This window comes from Miniopterus schreibersii (genome assembly GCF_964146895.1).
Source record: "Miniopterus schreibersii genome assembly, chromosome: X".
NCBI lineage: Eukaryota > Metazoa > Chordata > Mammalia > Chiroptera > Miniopteridae > Miniopterus > Miniopterus schreibersii.
The window spans coordinates 57,795,288-57,819,572 of NC_138104.1; the positions used below are offsets into that span (position 1 = coordinate 57,795,288).

General features: G+C 38.7%; 1 protein-coding gene across 1 annotated transcript; it reads right to left on the minus strand.

The window, feature by feature from the left end:
* Positions 1-17,106: 17,106 nt before the first annotated feature.
* On the minus strand, positions 17,107-18,664 carry LOC308551138 (zinc finger CCHC domain-containing protein 9-like; the record flags this gene model as incomplete). Its single annotated transcript, XM_081125516.1, has 3 exons — positions 17,107-17,214; positions 17,676-17,965; positions 18,358-18,664. 3 exons carry the CDS (start codon positions 18,662-18,664, stop codon positions 17,107-17,109), a joined length of 705 nt encoding a protein of 234 aa, XP_080981642.1.
* Between the last annotated feature and the right edge of the window lie 5,621 nt (positions 18,665-24,285).

Below are 24,285 nucleotides of genomic sequence, written 5' to 3' on the forward strand. Positions count from 1 at the left end.
CTAGAGTTGATAGTGAAAAATAGAATTATCGGGTTGAAGGGTATGCACATTTTACATTTTGATAGTACAATATTGCTCACCAAAAGGCTGAATGAATACTTTTTTTTTTTTTTTTCTGGGAGCCCTGGGGGTTATTGACAGTCCGTATTCTCAAGGTTTTTCAGCTTTGTCTCTCCATGTATTATTCCACAAGTCTCAGAAATGCTTAATGAGATGCATCACTCAGATGCCAAAGAGGATATCTGACTCATAGGCCAATGAGTTTTACATAGTATCACTTTTTTTTTTTCTTTAAAATATTACAAATGTCCCTTTATCTCCCCAATGACCCATTCCACCCCATCCCACCCCCCTCCCCAGTCCCCTTCCCCACCATTGTCCATGTCCTTGGGTTGTGCATATATGCATATAAATTCTTTGGTTACTCTCTCCCCCTCCACCCACCCGCCCTCCTCCATCCCTCTGACATTCGTCAGTCTCATCTATGCTTCCATGTCATTGAATCTATTCTGTTCATCAGTTTATTAAGTTCTTTAGATTCCACATATAAGCGAAATCATGTGATGTTTGCCTTTCTCTGCCTGGCTTATTTCACTTAGCATAATTTTCTCCAGGTCCATCCATACTGTCCCAAAGGGTAGGAGATTCTTCTTCTTTACAGCTGCGTAGTATTCCATGGTGTAAATGTCCCACAGCTTTTTTATCCACTCATCTACTGATGGACACTTGGGCTGTTTCCAGATCTTAGCTATTATAAATTGCGCTGCTATGAACATAGGGGTGCATACATTCTTTCTGATTAGTGTTTCAGAATTCTTAGGATATATTCCTAGAAGTAAGATCACTGGGTCAAAAGGCAGCTCCATTTTTAATTTTTTGAGGAACCTCTAAACTGTTTTCCATAGTGGTTGTACCAGTCTGCATCCCTCGCCAGCACATGTCGTTTGTTGATTTGTTGATGGTAACCATTCTGACAGGTGTGAGGTGATATCTCATTGTGGTTTTAATTTGCATCTTTCTGATGATTATCGACGTTGAGCATTTTTTCATATGTCTCTTGGCCATCTGTATGTCCTCTTTGGAAAAGTGTCTATTCAGGTCCTTTGGCCATTTTTTAATTGCACTGTTTGTCTTCCTTTTGCTAAGTTGTATGAGTTCCTTATATTAAGCCTTCATCAGATACATCCTTGGCAAATATGTTTTCCCAGACTGTGGGGTTCCTTTGTATTTTGAGGCTGTTTTCTTTTGCTGTGCAGAAGCTTTTTAGTTGGATGTAGTCCCATATGTTTATTTTTTCTTTTGTTTCTCTTGCCCTAGGAGATGTATCAGTGAAAATTCCACTATGTGGGATGTCTGTGACTTTACTGCCTATGTTTTCTTCCAGGATTTTTATAGTTTCACGACTTACATTTAAGTCTTTTATCCATTTTGAGTTTATTTTTGTGTATGGTGAAAGTTGGTGGTCTAGTTTCATTTTGTTTGCATCTATCTGTCCAATTTTCCCAGCACCATTTATGAAAGAGACTCTTTACTCCAATGTATGCTCTCGCCTCCTTTGTCAAATATTAACAGACCATAATGGTGTGGGTCTATTTCTGGGGTCTCTGTTCTGTTCCCTTGATCTATGTCTGTTCTTGTGCCAGTACCAGGCTGTTTTGATTACAATGGTTTTGTAGGACAGTTTGATATCTTTTAAAGTGATCCCTCCCACTCTGTTCTTTTTTCTCAAGATGGCTGCAGTTATTTGGGTCTTCTTTTGTTCCATATAAATGTTTGTTCTAGGTCTGTGAAATATGCTGTTGGTATTTTAATAGGAATTGCATTGAATTTATAAATTGCTTTGGGTAGTATGGACATTTTAATGATGTTGATTCTTCCAATCCATGAACACAGTATATTCTTCCACTTGTTTAGATCTTCGTCTGTTTCATTTTTCAGTGTCCCGTAGTTTTCCGACTACAGGCTTTTTACATCCTTGGTTAAGTTTATTCCTAGGTATCTTATTTTTCTAGTTGCAATAGTAAATGGTATTGTTTTTTTAGTTTCTCTCTCTGAAAGTTCATTGTTGGTGTATAAGAATGCCATTGATTTCCAGAGGTTAATTTTGTATCCAGCTACCTTGCCAAATTGGTTAGTTTCATAAATTTTTAACATATTGCCACATTTGCTTTCGTATTCTATCTGCCTCTCTATCTATATACTTTTTTGAATCACTTAGAGTAATTTATAGACATAAATTTTCTATACTCCTAAATATGCCTTTCCTAAGAATGGGGACATTCTCTTACAAAACCACAGTATGATGATCAAAATCGCGAAAATTAACATTGATACAATACTATTACTGTTCTTATTCAGTTTTACCTGTTATCCTAATAACGTCCTTTATAGTGACCCCCCTCCCCCAGTCCAGAATACCTTCCAGGATTATGCATTGAATTAACTTGTCATGTCATTTTAGTCTCTTTTAATCTGGTATAGTTCCTCAGTCTTTTTTTCTTTCACGATGTTGACAATTTTGAAAAATACAGCCAGTTATTTTGTAGACTGTCTCTTAGTTTGGGTTTTTCTGATGTTTCCTTATGATTAGCTTCAGGTTATGCATTTTTCTGTAGGAATACCATAGAAGTGATATGCTGTCAGTGCAATACAATAGGAGATACATGATGTTAGTTTGTTCCACAATCAGTGATGTTAACTTTGACTATTTGGTTAAAGTGGAGTCTGCCAGGTTTCTCCATTTTAAGTTTACTATTTTTTCCTTTTGTAATTACTATATGAATTATGGGGGGATACTTTGAGACTATATAAATGTCTTGTGCCTTATCAAACTTTCACCCAATAGTTTAAATTTTTCTTTTTTAATTAAATTTATTGGGGTGACATTGGTTAGTAAAATTATATAGGTTTCAAAAGTATAATTCTATAATACTTTATTTCTTTATTAATTTTTAAATATATATTTATTGATCTTTATTGATTTTAGAGAGAGGAAAGGAGAGGGAGAGAGAGATAAAACATCAATGATGAGAGAGTCACTGATCGGCTGCCACCTGCATGTACCCTACTGGGGATCGAGCCCACAACCCGGGCACGTGCCCTGACCCGGAATTGAACTGGTCTATGTCTTTGAGTGTTTGTTTGCTGGTCTTATTTGTTTGTTTATTGCTTTCAGTTCTGTATCCCACATATGAGTGAAATTCATATGGTTCTTGACTTTTTCCTTCTCACTTATTTTGCTTAGCATGATATTCTCAAGGTCCATCCATGTTGTTGCAAATGGCAGTTTTTCATCTTTTCGTATGGCTGAGTAGTATTCCGTTGTATATATGTATCACATCTTCTTTATCCAATCATCCATTGAAGACCACTTTGGTTGTTTCCATATGTTGGCCACCATGAATAATATTGCAATAAACATATGGGTACATATATCTTTATGAATAAATGTTTTCAAAGTTTTCCAGTATGTACCCAGAAGAGATGTTGCTGTGTCATATGGTTGCTCTATTCTTAATTTTTTGAGGAACTTCCATACTGTTTTCCATAGTGGTTGTACCAGTTTACATTCCCACCAGCAGTGAATGAGGGTTCCTTTTTCTCCACAACCTCTACAACACTTGTTATTACTTATCTTGTTGATAATAGCCACTCTAGCAGTTGTGAGGACGTATCTCATTGTGGTTTTGATTTGCATTTCCATAATAGCTAGTGAAGTTGAGCATCCTTTCATATATCTGTTGGCCATTTGTATATCTTCTTGTAAAAAGTGTCTGTTCAGGTCCTCTGCCCATTTTTAAATTAGATTATTTTGTTGTTGAGTTTTATGAGTTCTTTATATTTTTGGATATTAACCCCTTATTGGATGCGTTGTTTGCAAATATTTTTTCCCATTCAGTTGGTTGCTTTAGTTTTGTTGATTTCTTTTGCTGTGCAGAGCTTTTTAGTTTGCTATAGATCCATTCATTTATTTTTGTTTTCATTTCCCTTGCCTTTGAAGTCAAATTTATAAAATCTTCTCTAAGACCAATGTCCATAAGATTAGTACCTATGTTTTCTCTATGTAATTTATTGTTTCAGGTCTTATATTTAGGCTTTTGATCCATTTTGAGTTAATTTTTGTGTATTCACCCAATAGTTTTTAACATTCATTGATGATTCTTGCCTGAATCAGTTATTACTATGTTGGTTGAAAACTAGTGATTTTCTAAGTACATTTCTAGTTCTGCATTCATTAGCTGGCATTCTGCTGTAATGAAGAGCTTTCCCTTTACCCCATGTATTGATTGATTGATTATAAGTATGTACACATGGATCCTTGTTTACCACATGGATTATAATGTTTTACTATCATTATTCAGTTTAATGCTTGAATTGGCCCAGATTTGGACAGTGGGAGCTCTGTCAAGCTGATTTCTGTGACTACTGACATGTCCCCATCATTTTTTAGCACTTCCTTATTTTCTGGGACAACAAGAGTATTTTAGGGTTATCTTGTATTTTCCCTGCCCTTGCCATGGAATCAACTATTTCTCCAAGGAACACTGGCTCCCTTAAGTGAGAACCTATTTAGAAACTAAGGTCTGGGTCTAGGTATACTTATTGCTACTGGAATATCATAGCTTTTGGGCTTTTTAAGCAGAGAGACCTAGGAGTTATCCCAGGCTTTTGAATCTCTCTCAGTATCCCCACCAAGTAACTATTTAGGTCTGAGCCTGAACACTATTATTTGAAGAAATTTCTCCAAAGACAGTTTCTTCCATTGTTGGGCAGCTCTGATACTTACAGCCCTTTATATTTGAAAACAGTGGTTACTGGTTTCGTCTCCTAAGTTTTGTCTTCTCTGTGCTAAACATCTGCAGTTCCTTTATTGCCATTATTCTCATGGCAGAGTTTTAAGATTTCATCATTCTGGTTATTGTGTTCTGTTCATACTTCAGTTCATTAATATCTCTATGTAAAGACTGGCTTCTAGAATGAAGTGTATTATTCCAGGTACATGTTCTGATCAGTACAGAGGAGTGGGTCAATGAGTTTCTTTGTTCTAGACCCCATGCTACTATTCATGCAGGTCAAGATTAATTTAGCTTTTTTTCTTTTCTTCTTTTTGACAGTTGCATCAATCAGTCTGATGAGCCTATAGGGAGTTGAAATCCCTATATTTTTAACTCTGCTGCTGTGTTCATCCATTTGGCACTTGCACAGTTTGTCTTAGGACCTGGTACAAGTCTTTCAGTTGATCTCTTTCTTTTCAGCTTGTTAAATTTAGCCTATTTTTCCTGCCTGTCAAGCTTATTTTGAATTTTGAATGTCATCCAATTGTACTAGCTATCTTTTGTAGCTTATCATCTGCAAACTTGATTAGTATGCCATTAGTTTCATCAGACAAGTAACTATTTAAAAATATCAAGAAGGGCAGGGTGGAGCTCAAATCTTTTCAACCTAACTAGAGACTTTCTCTTATGTTGAAATTGGTCCATCAAACAAGGGCTGCTGCTGTTCATCTACCTTTAGCTGCTGATGTATATAGGATCTGAGCCAACAGACCTGCTACAATACACAAAATAGGTTCAATTTCTAGTTTTTTCTTAGTGCCAGTAATTCGAGGTCATAAGGAGGCTTGTTTATTGTAAAATGGGGACCTTTCACATAGTCCAAACTTATCCTTGAGTGGAAATTGGCCTAATCTGCATCAGTATTTGTCCTCCTTGGTACCAGAGGACAAAGAGAAATGTTTCAGGGAGCCAAGGCATTCCTATCTAAATCATCAAATCTAAGAAACTTTAGGGGTCACCTAGTTCAAGTTTCAAAAATCTGACTGACAAAATCTCTATTAATGTGCCCTTCTTTTTTAATCTGCTATATTAGTCAGCAAGTACTTATATATCTTATTAAAAAGGAGGAAAAGTGCCTTAATGAAGGGTGTTCTCAGAATTGCAAATAAGGATGGGGAAGGGTCATTGTCTTAAAATGAAGTAAAATGAAATATAATGGATAAAAGTAGCTATCTGAAAGCATATATCTATAGAATTAACCTACCTTAAGTGAGAGCATCTAAGTTTTCTTTTGATGAGACCAGGCTATTTTTCAAGTTTCAATGAAAGACCAGAGTGTCATCCCGAGAAGAAGAGAATGAAATGCAAAGAAATCCTCACTTATTTAACTGCCTTATAACTTGGCCAAGTTATCTGAAATAGTAATCTGTGAATAAAAGGATGAACAGTAGTTATTTGCAAGGAGCCTGGAAAGGGGAAGAATGATATTTTGTTTCTTTTGCCTTCTCTGAGTGTTCTTTTTGTTGTTTATTTTTAATTATTTAGGTAATATGTAAATACTTCTTCTTGTAAAAAAATATTAAAACATTATAGGTAAGAATAAATTTCTTTTCACCAGCTCTCTTGCCCCCAGTTCTGGTTAAGTAGGCTTAAAAATTTTTATTAAATGTATTGGGGTGACATTGGTTAATAAAATTATGTTTCACGTGTACAGTTTTATAATACCTCATCTGTATATTGCATTGTGTGTTCACCACCCAAAGTCAAATCTTTTTCTGTCACCATATAGTTGACCCCCTTTACCCTTTACTACCTCCCCCCACCCCTTTCCCCCTGGTAACCACCATATTGTTGTCTGTGTCTATGAGTTTTTGTTTGTTTGTTTGTTTGTTCATTTATTGCTTTCAGTTTTATTTTCACATATGAGTGAAATCATATGGTTCTTAGCTTTTTCTGTCTGACTTATTTCACTTAGCGTAATATTCTCAAGGTCCATCCATGTTGTTGTAAATGGCAGTATGTCATCTTTTCTTGTGGCTGAGTAGTATTCCATTGTATACATGAAATGTGTACATGAATTGTATATATGAAATGCAAAGAAATCCTCACATCTTTATCCAGTCATCTATCTGGAAATGCCTCAGTTGTTTCCATGTCTTGGCCACTGTGAATAATGCTACAATGAACATAGGGGTACATATGTCTTTACAAATAAATGTTTTCAAAATTTTGGGGTAGACTAGGTAGACTTTTAATAGAAACATCTTGAAGGGAGAAAGATAGTTTATCAGGTCATATAATTTGATGGGTATATATTCTTTATGGATATAAACTCCTTTTGTTTTAAAAATGTGCTCACAAATCCACCTTTCAATATATAGTCTGGCTTGCTGAATATGCTTGTCTCCCTAGAGGGACTGCCTTGTACCAGGTCCTGGTTGTTAAGATAAATCTGTTTCCCTTTCTTAATCAGTACACTGGCATATAATCCAGATAGTTGTGGGATCGGCTAGTTTGGTTTGCTGAGCACCATACCCTTGACCACTGTGATGCCACAAAGATATTGTCTACCTAGGAAGTTGTTCTTCTGTAGTCAGCAACTAAGCCTCCTGATCTTAAACAGCTCTTTGACTCTGTATGTATAGTGGGGGATACAAAGAAGAAAAAAAAAAGCTCCATAAGGAGCTTATAGTTTTACTGGGTAGACTAGATATGCATCTGAGGCATTTCTTTCTTTTTTCAAAAAAACATATCTTTATTGATTTCAGAGAGAGGAAAGGAGAGGGAGAGAGATAGAAACATCAATGATGAGAGAGTCATTGATCGGGCCCACAACCCGGGCATTTGCCCTGACTGGGAATTGAACCCCAATCGCCTGGATCCTAGGTCAACGCTCAACCACTGAGCCACGCCTGGCAGGGCTGTGAGGCATTTCTTGAGGAATACAACATAGGACAAATATAAGTAAAGGGTTAATTGGACAGCACAGATGAGTGCTATACAAATTCATATTCTTCAGTTCCTCTCACCTCTCTTCCCCTTCATACACCTGTTATTTCCTCACCTCCTGCTCTCCAATTCACTTATCTGGCTTCTCTTCTGCAATTGGCCTGGAATTGTGAGGGGTGGAAGATATGGGGCTGTGGGGACATGTTTCATCCTTTGCTGTTTTTTTGTTAGGGTCATCTTATCCATTCTCATGGCTTCAACTGCTTACTGTACACCCACTTCACACAAATGTATGTCAAAACCAGACCTTGTTCCTGAGCTTCAGACCCCTTGTATCCATCTGCCTATGTGGATAAGCATCTCTAATTCACCATTTCCTGCACTCTGTCTAAACCTGTTTTTCCTTTTTTGTTCCTTATCTCAGTGAATGGCACCACCATCAACTCAGGTGCCCAAGCCTGAAACCTTCATACCATGCCCCCTCTAGTTATTCTACCACCAAATCCTTTCAGGTATATTTGTTAAATATCCATTGTATCCATATACTTTTCTCTATTCCTACTGCCACTACCCTGTCCAGGCCACCATCACCTCTCACCTGAACTATTGCAACTCTCTCCTAATTATTTACCTGCCCCTACTCTTTCTTACCCTCAAATCACTCTCCAATTTACAGCCAGAGAACATTTTCTAAAACAGTCCTTCAGTGACTTCCTAGTCCCCTGAAGAGAAAGTCCAAAATTCTTTGAGTATCTTACAAGGCTCTACATCTTGCTCCTACATCAGCTTCACTTATCAAAATTCCCCATCTCAAACTGTATCTAAATCATTCTGAATCCCATTTTCCATTCTTGGAATATCATGCTCTCTTGCTCTAGAATCCAAACCTTCACATATGCTATTCCAGTGTCTGATTGTTCCACTTTTAGTGATACTGCGATTGACCAGTGAATGCAGATTGGTGACAGCTTGATCCTTGCATTGCAAAATTCTTCATTCATCTTTCTCCTATTGCTTTTAGCATCCATTGATGATCATTATGTGAATCAGTTATTTCATAAGGGGTTTCAAACCGGTGATTTTTTTCTAGTTCTGTCATTCATTCTACATGTACTAGCTGGAATTCTTTTGTAAAGAATTTTCCCTTACCCACTAGGTCTATTTGGTATCCTAAAATACAGTTTGTACATGATTGGCAAGGTAAATGTTTAAATCTTTTGTATTGTGTTTTTTAAATTAGTGATTTGGAGTTTTGGACAATTTTATCAGAGAAATCATTTATAGCTAGTGGGTATGTTTCCAGAATAGCAGATAAAAGCCTAGTTAATCCACAATGTAAATGAAACATTACACATAAGCAATGAAAAATAGACAATATTTTTGTAATATTAGTTATTAAACAAAAGAAAATTGAGTGAGTTTTTAAAGTTTAACTTGAGTGCTAGTACTTGAGAGAAAGGTAGTCTTAATGCTTAATTTCATTAAGGATTTAAGCAATTTGCATTTCTGTGACTGGTGTAATACCAACACTGTTCTTATACTCAGCAACCAGGCCCCATGATCAGGGCAAATTTTCAGTTCACAAATGGGGAGAGGCACATCTTTCAATATGCCAAACATTAGAGGGGAATTAAAGAATTTGATGTGGCCCGGCTGAGCGTGGCTCAGCAGTTAAGCATTGACCTAGGATCCAGGAGATCATGGTTCGATTCCCAGTCAGGGCACTTGCCCGCGTTGCAGGCTTGATCCCTGGCTGGGGGCGTGCAGGAGGCAGCTGATCAATGACTTTCTCATCACTGATGTCTCTATGTCTCTCTCTTCCTCTCCCTTCCTCTCTCTGAAATCAATAAAGATATATTTTTTAAAAAAAGAATTTGATGTGAGTGAGTGAAACTGAGTTGAGAGTGGTAGAAGATAATAGGAAGGACTTTAAGGTCTGAGGAGAGACCAGGGCCAGGACTAGGGTGAGGCTAATGAAATGCCTGTAGTGCTGAATCTACACTTGCTTGACCCCAAGAGTGAGTTCCTCCTTAAATGCTATGCACTGGGACAGTGATTTTGAGGTCTGTCAGTGGGAAACAGAGCAGTGAGAGCCATGGAAGGACTAAATATGAAGGCTCTAGGAATCCTAGTATCAGAGGTCCTGGGTACAGGAGTTTTAACCTAAGCAAAAACTCTAAGGCTGTAGATAAGAACCCAGATATTATGTGATAGGATAATAAGGTTCAAAACCAGAGTAGACTGAATATGAGAAGTCAAGAAAGGCTTCAAAGAGGAGATATGTGTTGTAATCAGAAAACTTCTAAGGCCAGAAAAGTGTGGGGTGAAGTGTGTTAACAAAGGCAGAGGAAACAGCAGATGCAGAGGCATGGAGGTATGATAGTTTTAGTGGCTAGAATTTAGGGAACAGTAAGAGATGAGGTTGGGGACCATGCTATGGAGGGCTTTGTATACCATGCTGTAGATTTGAACTTTATCTCTGTGGACCTTGGGGAACCATTGAAGGTATATTTCATGCTTGGAAATTACATGGTCAGATTTGTGAATTTAAAAATTATTAAATATTTTCTTTTTTTAAAAAATATATCTTTATTGATTTCAGAGAGAGGAAAGGAGAGGGAGAGAGAGAGAGAGAAACATCAATGATGAGAGAGTCATTGATCGAGCCCTCAACCTGGGCATGTGCCCTGACCGGGAACCAAACCTTGATCGCCTGGATCCCAGGTTGACGCTCAACCTGCTGAGCCACGCCTGGCTAGGCTAAATATTTTCAAATGTACTCATAAGAAAAGAAAATAGTATAATGAACCCTCATATACCCATTAACCACATTCAATGATTATCAAGATTTTTCCATTCTTGTTTCAGTTATTTTTTTTTCTTTCTTTCCATTCTTTTAAAAAATTTGCTGAAGTATTTGAAAGCCATCATAGATGTCATGTTATTTCACGCCTGTACATTCAGTAGGCATGTCTAAAAAGTACAGATACTTTCTTACATAATCATCCTGTCATTATGTTATCTTACAATTTAATAGTTCTTTAATAACATCTAATACCCAGCCTATTATAAAATTTCTCAGATTATCTCAAAAGATTATCAAACAATTGGTTTGTTCATATAAGGATCCAAACAAGGTCTATATATTACACTTGATTATCTCTTCCCCCCCCCCAGCTTTATTGAGGTTGCTATAGACTAAATGTTTGTGCCCCAAATTAATATGTTAAAACCTAACATATTAGGTTCATGAAGACAGCCCTCATGAATGGGATTAGTGCCCTTATAAAAGAGACCCCAGAGATATTCCTTGCCCAATCCACAATGTGAGGACACAATAAAAGAGGGTAGGCTATGAACTAGCAAGCAGGCTATCACCAGACAATCTGCCAGTGCCTTGATCTTGGACTTTTCTGCCTCTAGAATGGTAAGAAATAAATTTCTGTTGTTTATAAGCCATGCAGTATACAGTATTTTTTTTTTTTAAAGCAGCCCAGACTAAGACAAGGTGTAATTGAAAATTAAAAATTGTGTACAATTTGATGATTTGATATGAGTATACTTTGTGAAATATTCACCACAATCAAGGGAGAAGGGGGTAAAGGGGGAAATGTTGGTCAAGGGGTACAAAGTTTCAGTTATGCAAAATGGTTATTATTTCTAAATATCTCTTAATCTAGAGCAGTCTGTGCTTCAAAAAAAAATTTTTTTTAATCCTCACTTGATATTTTTTCCATTGCTTTTTAGAGAGAGAGTAGAAGGGGGAGAGGAGAGGAGAGAGAGAGTGAGAGAGAGAGGAGAGAGAGGAGAGATGTGAGAGAGACACATCAATTAATTGCCTCTTGCATGTGCCCTGACCAGGGCCAGGGATCGAGCCTGCAACCTAGGTACATGCCCTTGACTGGAATCGAACCTGGGACCCTTCAGTCCATGGGCCAATATTCTAAACACTGAGTCAAACCGGGTAGGGCTGTGCCTCATTTTTTTCTTTTTCAAGCCATTGAATTCTGGTAGAAACTGGGTCAGTTGTCCGATAGAAAATCCCACATTTTGGATTTGTCTGTTTTCTTTTTTGTGCTCTCATTTACTTTATTCCTCTATATCCCAATCCCATATTTTTCTATAATGGAAGTTGGCTTTAGAGGCTTGGCGATATTCAGGTTCAACTTTTTGTGTGTGTGTCAAGAATACTTCACAGGGGTTGCCGTTTAATTCACTTTGAATCATATTTGGAGGCACATTCTATTCCACCTTTAATGAGTAAGTGACAGCCTTATTCAGCTTTTCATCTAATGGTATAATACTTTGATGATAATTGGCAGAATTATTTAACTATGAATTTCAAAATGGTGATTTTTCTAATTTTATCTTCTACATTAATTAGCTGGAATTTTTTTGGAAGTAAAATTTCCCTCATGAACTAGGGCTATTGGGTTACTTGTACAGGGAAGGCAGGAGAGATGCTTAATTCTTTTTTTTTTTTCTTTTTGAAAGAAAATTATCTCTATTGTTGAAAGTATTACAGATGTAGCCCTTTTTTCCCCATTGAGCCCTTCTACACTGCACCCCCCCCCACCCCAGGCCTTCACAACACTACTGTCTGTGTCCAGGGGTTATGCATATATGCATATACATTTTTCTTTTTTGTTTTGTTTTGTTTTATTTTTGTTTAAAATATTACAGATGTCCCTTTTTCTCCCCAATGACCCGTTCCACCCCATCCCATCCCCCTCCCCACTCCCTCGCCCCACCATTGTCCATGTCCTTGGGTTGTGCATATATGCATATAAATTCTTTGGTTACTCTCTCCCCCTCCACCCACCCGCCCTCCTCCATCCCTTTGACATTCGTCAGTCTGATCTATGCTTCCATGTCATTGAATCTATTCTGTTCATTAGTTTAAGTTCTTTAGATTCCACATATAAGCAAGATCATATGATGTTTGTCTTTCTCTGCCTGGCTTATTTCACTTAGCATAATATTCTCCAGGTCCATCCACATTGTCCGAAAGGGTATGAGATCCTTCTTCTTTACAGCTGCATAGTATTCCATGGTGTAAATGTCCCACAGCTTTTTTATCCACTCATCTACTGATGGGCACTTGGGCTGTTTCCAGATCTTAGCTATTGTAAACTGTGCTGCTATGAACATAGGGGTACATATATTCTTTCTGATTAGTGTTTCAGGATTCTTAGAATATATTCTTAGAAGTGAGATCACTGGGTCAAAAGGCAGCTCCATTTTTAATTTTTTGAGGAACCTCTAAACTGTTTTTCATAGTGGTTGCACCAGTCTACATTCCCATCAGCAGTGTGTTAAGGTTCCCCTTTCTCCACATCCTTGCCAGCACAAGTCGTTTATTGATGCTTAATCCTTGATCTTGCACTTGATTACCAATTTTCAGAATAAAGAGTTCGCCCAGGCAACTACTAATCTTCTTTCGATCTCTATTGATTTGCCTTTTCTAGAGATTTCATATGAAGGGAATCATACACTATATAGCCTTTGCATCTGGCTGCTTTCACTTAGCATTGTTTTTTTTAATTTTAATTGAGATGTAATTCACATACCATAAAAGTCACCATTTTGAAGTATATAACTCAGTGGTTTTAGTGCATTCACAAAGTTGTTTAACCATCACCACTATCTGATTCCAGAATATTTTTTAATTTTAATTTTTACTTTTTAATTGATGTTAGAGAAAGGGAAAGAAAGAGGAAGAGAGATAGAGAGAGAAACATCGATCAATTGCCTCCTGTACACACCCCCACCAGGGATCGAACCCACAACCTGGGCATGTGCTCTGAATGGGAATCGAACCCCTTTAAAAAAAAAATTTATCTCTGTTGTTGAAAGTATTACAGATATCCCCCCTTTTTCCCCCATTGATCCCTCCACCCCACATCCCCCCCCCCACCGGCCTTCACTATGCTATTGTCTCTGTCCATGGATTATGCATATAAACATATAAGTTCTTTGATTACTCTCTCCCCACCCACTCCCCCACCCCTGACTTCCCACTGAAATTCATCAGTGTGTTCCATGCTTCCGTGTCTCTGGATCTATTTTATTCCTCAGTCTATATGAGTGAAAACTGAATCAGGAAGAATCAGAAAACCTGAATAAGCTAATAACAACTGATAAAATTGAAGCAGTAATAAAACAAAAAAATAGTGTGCCATTTAGAGTCACTGTTTCTGTGTTGATTTTTTGTCTGGAAGATCTATCCAGTGAAGTCAGTGGGGTGTTAAAGTCCACAAATATGACTGTATTGCTGTTGATCTCTCTCTTAAAGTCTTTAAGGTTATTATTGATACGTCCTTATTTATTGCCATTTTAATTCTTTATGCCTATGTTTCTCTCTCTGTTTCTTCTTATTACAGCAGCCCCTTTAACATTTCCTGCAATGCTGGTTTGGTGGTGATAAACTCCTTTAGGCTTTTTGTTTTTGTCTTGGAAGCTCTTTATTTCACCCTCTATTTTGAATGATAGCCTTGCTGGACAGAGTAGTCTTGGTTTCAGATCCTTGCTTTTGATTACCTTAAACACTTCATGCCATTCCCTTCTGGCCTGTAGAGTTTCTGATGAGACGTCAGCTGACAGCCTTATGGGAGCTCCTTTGCAAGTAACAGATTGCTTTTCTCTTGCTACATTTAAGATTCTCTCTTTGTCTTGAATTTTTCGCATTTTAATTATGATGTGTCTGGGTGTGGGCCTCTTTGGGTTCTTCTTGTTTGGGACTTTCTGTGCCTCCTGAACGTGTGTGACTTTTTCCTTGACCAGATTAGGGAAGTTTTGTGTTATTATTTCTTCAAACAGGTTTTCTAACCCTTGCTTACTTTCAACCTCTCCTGGCACTCCTATGATGCAAATATTGTTGCATTTCATGTTGTCCCACAGCTCCCTTAGACTGTCCTCCTGTTTTTTAATTGTTTTTTCTTTCTGGATCTCTGATTGAGTGATTTCTTCTACCCTGTCTTCTAATTTGCTGATACAATCCTCAACTTCTTCTAATCTGCTGTTTATTCCCTCCAGTGTATTCTTTATTTTTGCTATGTCATTCTTCATTTCCTTCATAGTTTCCATATCTTTTTTCATGCTGTTGAGCATTCTTACAACCAGTATTCTGAACTCTGTGTAAGAAGGAAATAATCTTTTCTGTCAAAGGGATTAGAATAGGCCAAACTGAATAAACGATCACCTTAACATCCTCCATTTTGTACTCAATACATATGTGCCCAATTGTTCAACCCAAGGGTACACCCCGCACATGCATTTTCTAAATTAGCCAATCCATTTAGATTGTGAAGCCATACCCTAACCAATAGGGTATGGTGCAGTGGAATTCACCTTAGGGATAAAAACTGAAGGGACTTCCCATTTGGTGTGTTTGCTTTCCTAACTTGGAGAGCTCTGCATCCTTCTGCAGAAGTAAAGTTTTCCTTGCCGAGTTACTTTCAATTTCTTGTGTCTTTATTTGTGACATGGTTGAAACCTATTCCCAACATCTGTATCTGATAGATTGCTTATCTCTGTTTCACTTAGCTCTTTTTCTGGAGACTTCTCTTGTTCTTTCATTTGGGGCTTGTTTTTTTGTCTCCCCATTTTGGCTGCCTATTTGGGTTTGTTTCTATGTGTTAAGTAGGCCTGCTAGGACTCTCAGTCTTTTGGGAAAGTCTCTGGTGCAGGCCAATGTCAGATGCTATTTGTGACTGGTCTTGAGTACCCTGTTTAGAGCTATCAACAACTCCTTACTTGAGGTCCTCTGTGTTGGGGCTCGGCGTGTTTGGACAGGACCAAGATTCACACCAAAGTCTGCTTTTCCAAGGCTCAGGTCCAGAAGCAGATCAAGCAAAGACTCAAAGCACTCTGAAGTCTGCCTCTGCTTGCAGGTTGATTAATCTGATTCTTTTAATGAGCCTCAGGCTGTAGAAACTCCATGGGGTAGGGGGAGAGGTTTTTCCAGCAGGGTGGGGCAATTGCTTCACCCTCAGGTAAAAGCTGATTGGAAGGTAAATGTCTGCCTCTGCAGTATGGGGGAATGACTCTGTACTGGAATCCAAAGGAGTGCCCTCTGAGCTCTATCTTTAGAGCCCACAACCCTAGATTCTCCTCACACAGCTCCAGTCCACTCTGCCCTCTATCTGCTGGAGCCCAAGGTGAGTGGCTGCACACAAAACTTTGTGTTGGCTCTTTAAGAGGGCACCTGCATTTCCATCTGTATCTCCCTGGCAGATAGAAACCTGGCTGCTTTTCACAGCCAGATGTTATATGGGTACCTTTCTCAGTTCTGGTGCTCTGGGCTGGGGAGTCCCGCCAGGGGTTTAGGCCCCAGAGTTCTCAGTGGGAACCCTCCACAGCTGAGATCTCCCTCTGGACCGTCAGCTGCTGCCTGTGGGAGCCTGGCCAGCCCTCTCATGCCTCCGCACTTTCTATCAGCCTCTGTGGGGTCTCCACTTTTCCTCATTGGTTATGAGGGTGTTCTCTATCTCATCTTCAGTTGCTGTTGATTGTTCAGGATGGTTTTTCTATATTTTAGTTGTAATTCCAGTTTGGTCCTGGGAGAGTGTCAGTGTAGCTTCCACTCAGTTTGCTTCCATCTTTTTCTCACCTCCCCCCTTTTTAAGGTACTCAGAAAAATAGCAAATAAGTTTTTATTAAACATTTAAAAAATACAGCAGATTTTGTGGCAACTTACAAATAAATTGATACTTTGAATCTAAAAAACAATATAACCAAAAATCCATTTCCAATTGCAAAGCAATTAATTACCCTTTGTTTAGGAGTGGTTCAGATGAATGCATAATTTATTTTATTTTTTTAATCCTCACTCCAGGATATGCTTCCACCGATTTTTGAGGGGGCAGGGAAGAGAGAAGGGGGAGAGAAACATTGACACTAGAGAGGAACATCAATCAGTTACCTTCTCCCGTACACACCCTGGCTGGGAATTGAACTGGAGACCTTTTTGGTCTATGCTTCAATGCTCCAACCAACTGAGCCACCCTGTCAGGGCTGCATAATTTTGTTTTTAAGAAAAAGTTGACTGCTACAATTAGATACATAACCACTTAGTTATATATAAGTTCTGTTAAAAAAGTTCTTTTAAAGAATCCAATTTAAACATCTTATTCTTTTCTCTAGTGATTTTCTCCAAGAAGTAGAAGTATGGAAGGACAGAACTCAGGAAACTATTTGACCACACCCAGATCATACTGACATCTACAATATAGGCCTCTCCAGGGGAGCCCAGCTTCAATTTGTGAAGAAAGCCCAGTTCAGAATGTAACAACGAGATAGTAATTCATGATAGTACTAATCATTATACAAAATTAACAACTTTAGGTATCTTTGTTTTGGGTTTCTGTGTTTTAGGCACATACTAAATTTCTTCATAGTCTGTATTCATTCCCTTTGCCCAGCGACCTACTGTAAGCATTTGATCTGAATTCTGACTTTGAGGACAATCCTTAAAATGTCCCACAGAGCCCTAGCCGGTTTTGCTCAGTGGTTAGAGCATTGGCCCTTGGACTGAAGGGTCCCAGGTTTGATTCTGGCCAAGGGCACATACCTCAGTTGTAGGCTGTATCCCCAGTGCTGGTCATAGCATGTGTGGGAGACAATCAACCGATGTTTCTCTCTCTCTCTCTCTCTCTCTCTCTCTCCTCCACTCTCTCAGAAAAGCAATGGAAAAAGAATATCCTCACCTGGCCGGGTATGGCTCAGTGGTTGAGCATTGACCTAGGATCCAGGAGATTGATGTTCGATTCCCAGTCAGGGCACATGCCCAGGCTGCAGGTTCGATCCCCAATGACTCTCTCATCATTGATGTTTCTGTCTGTCTCTCTCTCCCTCTCCTTTCCTCTCTCTGAAATCAATAAAGCTATATTAAAAAAAAAAAAAAAAAGAATATCCTTGATGGGACTAAAAAAAAAAATGTCTCACAGAGCCACAAAGTGTGGAGCAACTTCCATCAGCATAGACTCCTGTGGGATTATCAGGGCAAGATCTGGACAGGTGCCTCATTTCCCCACAAACAAAACATTTTGCAAAAGGAAATTCACCTAGAGCTGGGTCTACTTTAGCCTTGCACTTGGTTATTTCCTGCTCTGTAGATCCACATGGATAACATATTCTAGTGTCCATATCTTGATTCTCAAGGGCAGCTGGGCAATCAGCAATCCCATGGCCATGTTTTCTACAATGAAAACATACCATTGCAGTAAAAAAAATATATATATCTATCTTTATTGATTTCAGAGAGAGGAAGGGAGATAGAGAGAGAGAAACATCAATGATGATCATAGGTGGATGCTCAATTGCTGAGCCATGCCGGCCATGCCCATTGCATTTTTCTTTGCTGCTTGTCTTTTTTCTTTTTTAATCCTCACCCGAGGATATTTTTTCCATTGTTTTTTTCAGAAAGAGTGGAAGGGAGGGGGAGAGACAGAGAGAAAGAGAGAGAGAGAGAGAGAGATAAAGAGAAACATGATGTGGGAAAGACACATCAATTGGTTGCCTCCTGCACATGCCCCATCTGGGCCAGGGATCAAGTCTTCATCTGATCCCCTTGGTCGGAATTGAACCCAGGACCCTTCAGTCCTCAGGCTGATGCTTTAACACTGAACAAAACAAGCTAGGGCTGCTGCTTGTCTTTTTAATCGTCTTCCTTCCCTGAGACTATCTTTCTTTAAAGCAACTGCAATTTCTTCCCTTCCTTCCTGACTGTCTATTGCTATTATCTCCCCATTGTGAACCATCTGTGAATTTTGTTTTAGGGAGTCCATGAATCCATTCACATATTCATTTAAGTACTTCTTTTTCTTTTTGTTCTTTTTGTGTTTTGCTTGGGGTGCATCATTCCTAAGGGACAGCCTATTGACTTCAAGTTGTTCACTCTTGAGGTTTTGACTTTTTTCCTCAAAGGACCCCTTCTTCATATCCTCCCATGAGGTTGCGGGCAAGGGTCTTTTGTTATATGTGGTAGTAATTCATGCCCACCTGGTCATGATTTCATCAGAGGTATGGTATCAGTCTGGCTCAGGGGCTCCTGGGTACCTAGCAGCCAGTCCCTCTGCCCTGCCGCCAGGTCCCAGGAAACCACTGAGGATACTCTGCCCCATCCTGGGGTCCTGGCCCCCACGCTCCATTCTGCTGGGCACATCTCCTTACTACCCACCACCTTTTGGTGTACAGGATGATGCTCCAACCAACTGAGCCACACAGACCAAGGCCAGAATATTTTCATCACACCAAAAAGAAACTCTGTACTGGTTAGCAATCACTTCTCATTTCCACCCTCCCCCCAGCCCCAAGCAGCCAATAATCTACTTTCTTTCTCTATGGATTTGCACACTCTGGACATGCATATACGTGGAATAATACAGTATGTGGCCTTTTGGTCTGGTTTCTTTCACTTAGCATAGTGTTTTCAAGGTTCATCCATGTTATAGAATTTGTCAGTACTTAGTTCATTCCTTTTTTAAAAAAGATTTAAAAAATTTATTTTTAGAGAGAGAGGAAGAGAGAGAAACATTGATGTGAGAGTGAGAAATTAGTTGGCTGCCTTCTACATGTCACTACTGGGGACTGAGCCTGCAACCTGGGCATGTGCCCTGACCGGGAATCAAACCGGTAAACTTTCCATGCACAGGATGACGCCCAACCAATTGAGCCAGGGCTGGTTTCTTCCTTTTTATGTCTAAGTAGTATTCCATTGTATGAATATACCATATTTTGTTTATCCATTCATCAGCAGATGGACATTTTGGGTGGTTTCTACTTTTTGGGCACTGTCAATGTAAGAAATGTCCAAACTTGTAGAGAATTTTTATGAGTTTGAGTTAAACTGATGACATGCCAGGAAGCAAGATCTTAAATGTTCCAAAGAATAACAGTTTTTCAGTTCCTTTTATACCTTCGGAATTAAGGAGAGACCTTAAGAAAGATTCCATGAACATGGGAGAAATTAAGGCAGTGAAATCTCTTATCCGATTACAAGACAGTTAACAAGATTATGTGTTCTTTTGAGGGTGATTATGCTTCCAAGGGGTCTGAAAAAGAGGCATTTCAAAGGTGTGTTAACCTAGTGCACAAAAACAATGGATAGGGCTTCCTTAAGTTGAAGATGAAACTTTTATATGCCTGGGGCATGACTACTCACCATGACCTGCCCAGTCAGGAATTTATGATCAGGTCATCCTGAGGTTACTTTTGGTTAGATTTATTGTGGAACCCCTTTTTAGTTTAAAGCAATATGGTAGTTAATTCTGTGTTTAACATTTTGAGAAACTCATGCTGTCTTCCAAAGCAACCACACCATTTTGCACTCCCACCAGCAGTGGATGAGGGTTCCAGTTTTCTCCACATTCTTGCCAACACTTGTTTACTGTCCATCTTTTTTTAAAAAAAATCATAGCCATCCTGTGGGTGTAGCCACTTTGGAAGTCAGTAGTTCCTCAAAAGCTTAAGTTCAGGTTCTGATCCCCACCCCTCCACCCCCAGAGATTTTGTGGTTTTGTTTCTTTTTAAAATTTGTTTAGTGACTTGTCTGGACTAATTCTGTAGATTCTGTCTCCTCTTCAATGTGTAGCCCATTGATGTTTATGCTCTGTTTATTAAAAATTCTTTTTATTTCTAAGCCTGGCTTCCTCGGTATCATACCTGGGTCAGAATAGCTTAGTGAACAGTCAGTCATTTGTTAGAGATTGTCCTTAAACACCTTGGGCCAGTATTATCTTCCACCCTTTGTTGATGGAATTGTGTGTGTGTGTGTGTGTGTGTTTGTTGAGAAGCATATTCAAAGTTCAGGGAGTTTACAAGTCTCCCCTGATTTTTACTTTTTGCTAAGGCTTCTCATGTCCCCTCTGTATCTGTGTAGGTCTTTAAGTTCAGCCAGGGAAATGTAGATGGCTAAGGCCCTTTCCAGTACCCTGAGCTTGAGTGCAGCATTGCATGTATGCATAGCCTTCTAGATCACCAAGGATATGGAGGGAGCTTATCAAGTCCCATTAGGGCTGTCTTGTTTACGAATCTCTCTGCTAAACAGGCCTGCTGTTCTGTTGCTTGCTCCCACCATTACTGTGACCTCAGGTAACTGTGATGTTGGTTTTCCCTGATCTAAGTAGTTTGCTATTGTTTTCAACACCCCTGGGCATAGGACTTTTCGTGCTCATTCCTAAACAAGTAATTCCAGTCCAGCAGCCAAGTTGTTGATTTTTAAGGCTTTGTCCTGCTCTGCCCTTGTAAAATCAGCTCTAGTGGAGCTGGGAGTGGGGACGTGAATAGCCTCAAGCTAAAACACCATAGATTCCCACTGTTCTTACTCAAGGTTCAGTAGGTTTTCTTAAACACATCTTTTTTTTTCTTATTTATTTACTTTTTATTATTTTTTAAAAAGTATATCTTTATTGATTTCAGAAGGAGAGGGAGAGAGAGAGAGAAACATCAATGATGAGTCGTCATTGATCGGCTGCCTCCTGTGTGCTCCTGACTGGGGATTGAGCCCGCAACCCAGGCATGTGCCCTGACCAGGAATTGAACTGTGATCTCCTGGATCCTAGGTCAATGCTCAACCACTGAGCCATGCCCAGCCAGGCTCTTAAACACTTCTTAATTTATTGTTTAATTTTGTTCTATTTCCATGGTCCTGAAATGGTTGTTTTTGACAGAGTTGTACAGTTATATCATTGTTTTGGGGGGAGAGGATTTTCTGATCCCCTCACTCTGCTATTCCTGAAGCCCTGCTTAATTTTTGTTTTAAAAGATCATTCTGGCCCGGCCGGGCGTGGCTCAGCGGTTGAGCATTGACCTAGGATCCAGGCGATCAGGGTTCGATTCCTGGTCAGTGCACATGCCCAGTTGCAGGCTTGATCAATGACTCTCTCATCATTGATGTTTCTATCTGTCTCCCTCTCCTTTCCTCTCTCTGAGATCAATAAAGATATATTTTTTAAAAAAAGAAGATCATTCTGGTAGCAGTGGAAGATCAGTTGGGTACAGGGGAAATTGGTGGTCAGTAGTATAGGGTTTTACTCAGTAATACTTTGTAATTTATGAACAGGAATGGAAAAATATCAATAGTCAGGCTGATTTGTAGGTGGGGATTAGTGGAATAGGTATGGTAGAAAATCAAGGGGATAGGAAAATTAAAAGTGCTGGATACTATCATTGAAGTCCCACTGTCCATGGAATCTTTCCTAGGTAGAGAAGGAAGTGAAGTCCACAGAAACATGGTGCCCTTGGAAAATAGGTAAGAGGCTTGATAAATTAAAGGCCTAAGGAAGTTGGAGGGTAAATTCAAGGAGTGTAAAGTATAGGAGAGGTGGAAAAACTAGTAGTTCATAGAGTGGATTCTGTGTTTGGTTTTGGAGGTAGAGCCATTACAGTTATCACTACAGAAATAGACAATTGAAATGGAATTGAGATGACATCAGATTAAGATTTGTCAAGGAGCTGTGAGATTTGGGTCTTAGATCATCAAGGGGGATGATGAAGGCTTTCAGATGAAAGAGGGAAAGGTTTAGTGTTCCCAAAGTCTTTAGTGACTGTAGGGGAAAAACCTAGAAGTTGATATTTAACATTGAGAAGGTGATAAAATCGAGTAGTATGAAGTTTGAAGAAAGACAGGCTGTTGAGGGAAGGTGGTAAAATAATACTTTGAGGATCCAGTGAAGAAGATGCTAACTTGATTTTGATATATGGAGAGGTGAATAAAGGAAATGAGCAACCTCCAATTAAGAGCTCTGCAAAGGAAATGGTAGAATTTGAGACACAGAGTTAAGGAGAGGAGATGGAGGCTGAATGAATGAGCAAGACCTAAAGCAAGAAAGTTTTAGGAAATGGTGGATAGGTTTTTGTTGTTGTTGTTGTTTTTTGTTTTTGTTTTTGCTTAAGAAAGGAGTGCAATGAGGGGTATAATAGAACATTGGAATCTATGTGGTTAGTTTAAAACTAGAATATAACTAGAGCCATTATTGTTAAAATATTATTAGTTAGATGATATGCTAAGGAAACTGAACTTATTAATTTTGTTTAGGTATTAGGGAAATTTTGGAACTGGTATTGGTAGCGGGGAAGCTGACAGTTTTGGAATACTTTGACTATGACGTATGTGAAATTGGTATATAATTAGTAAGCTGTGCTTTAAAAAAAAAAATATTTTACCTGTTTTCATGTAAATACCTTTTGGGCCACATTTTTTAAAAAATATATTTTTACTGATTTCAGAGAGAGGAAGGGAGAGGGAGAGAGAGAGTTGAAACATCAATGATGAGAGAGTCATCATTGATTGGCTGCCTCCTGCATGCCTCTGAGGGACCGAGCCTGCAACCTGGGCATGTGCCCTGACCTACAATCTCCAGGATCATAGGTTGACACCCAGCCACTGAGCCACACCCAGCCAGGCTATAATTAGTAAGTTTTCAATGACACCATAGGAATTGAAGTTGACTATAGATCATAATTTTGATAGGAATGTGTTCAGTAGACTAATGAATTTTGGTCTTTCTGTAATTAGAAAATTGGAGCTTTAAAAATGTATTGACTTTTTGGAATACTCTTTTTTTATTCTTTTCCAGAACCATCTGCAAACTGCAATATATAGAGGACTCTATAGGATCTGGTTCAGTGTGAGGGTTTTGATCTCAATTGCCCTGACTCTATTTTATGATTGTGTCTATGTATAAGTAAGATATGTAACTAGAAGGAAATGAAAAGAGAAATTGTAAAGCAAAAATGAGACTGAATTGGAGATGTAGAGCTCCAGTTTTGGAAGCCTTAAGATTAACTGCTGTGATGGTAATTTGACACATTTTCAGTTTTAGCTATCATTTGTTATGAACTGAAAGAACATTGAAATAATTGGATACAGAGGTGCATAATTGCTGGCAATGGGATGGAGGTATGGAGTTGGTTAGTTGGCAAGGAGCCTTAGAGCTAGCTTTTTTATATTAATACTGTATATTTGGTATTGGAGAACAACAGAAAAATTATTTATGGTAACTCTGGGGACTTATTATATTGATTTCTACTGTTATAATATGAATGTGTTTAATAGTTATTCTTATAAATGTAATATTTCTTTTTTTATCATTCCAGCAGCCATCAGAAAAGGGATAACAGAAAAGCTATTGTCTGTACAGTCCTCTTAATCATTTGAGACATGGGATATTGAGCTCTTAGGCTGTCAGAATTCCAGTTCGTGAGGCAATCTGTATCATTCTGGTCTAGCCAGGTAACTAGTTCCTATGGACTAGTTTCATGTTCTCTAGAAAAGAACAAGAAAAAAAAAGCAAAGAAGGTGAGTATAGAAAAATATAGATATGATTCTTAGATGCCAGAGGAGAAGTTAAGGCCTGGTCCTTAAGCAGCAAAAGAGCAGGAGAGAACCTCAGGGCTTACATACAATCTCAGTAGAGTCGTAGCCATGAAACATAAACACACTGGAAGAACTAAGTCTGTTTTGTGACCTGGCTTAACTTCAAGAATGAAGAAATTTAGATTGAACTGCAATAAAAATATCTATGAAGGCAACGTTAAATAGGAAGGAAGTATGCTTTAA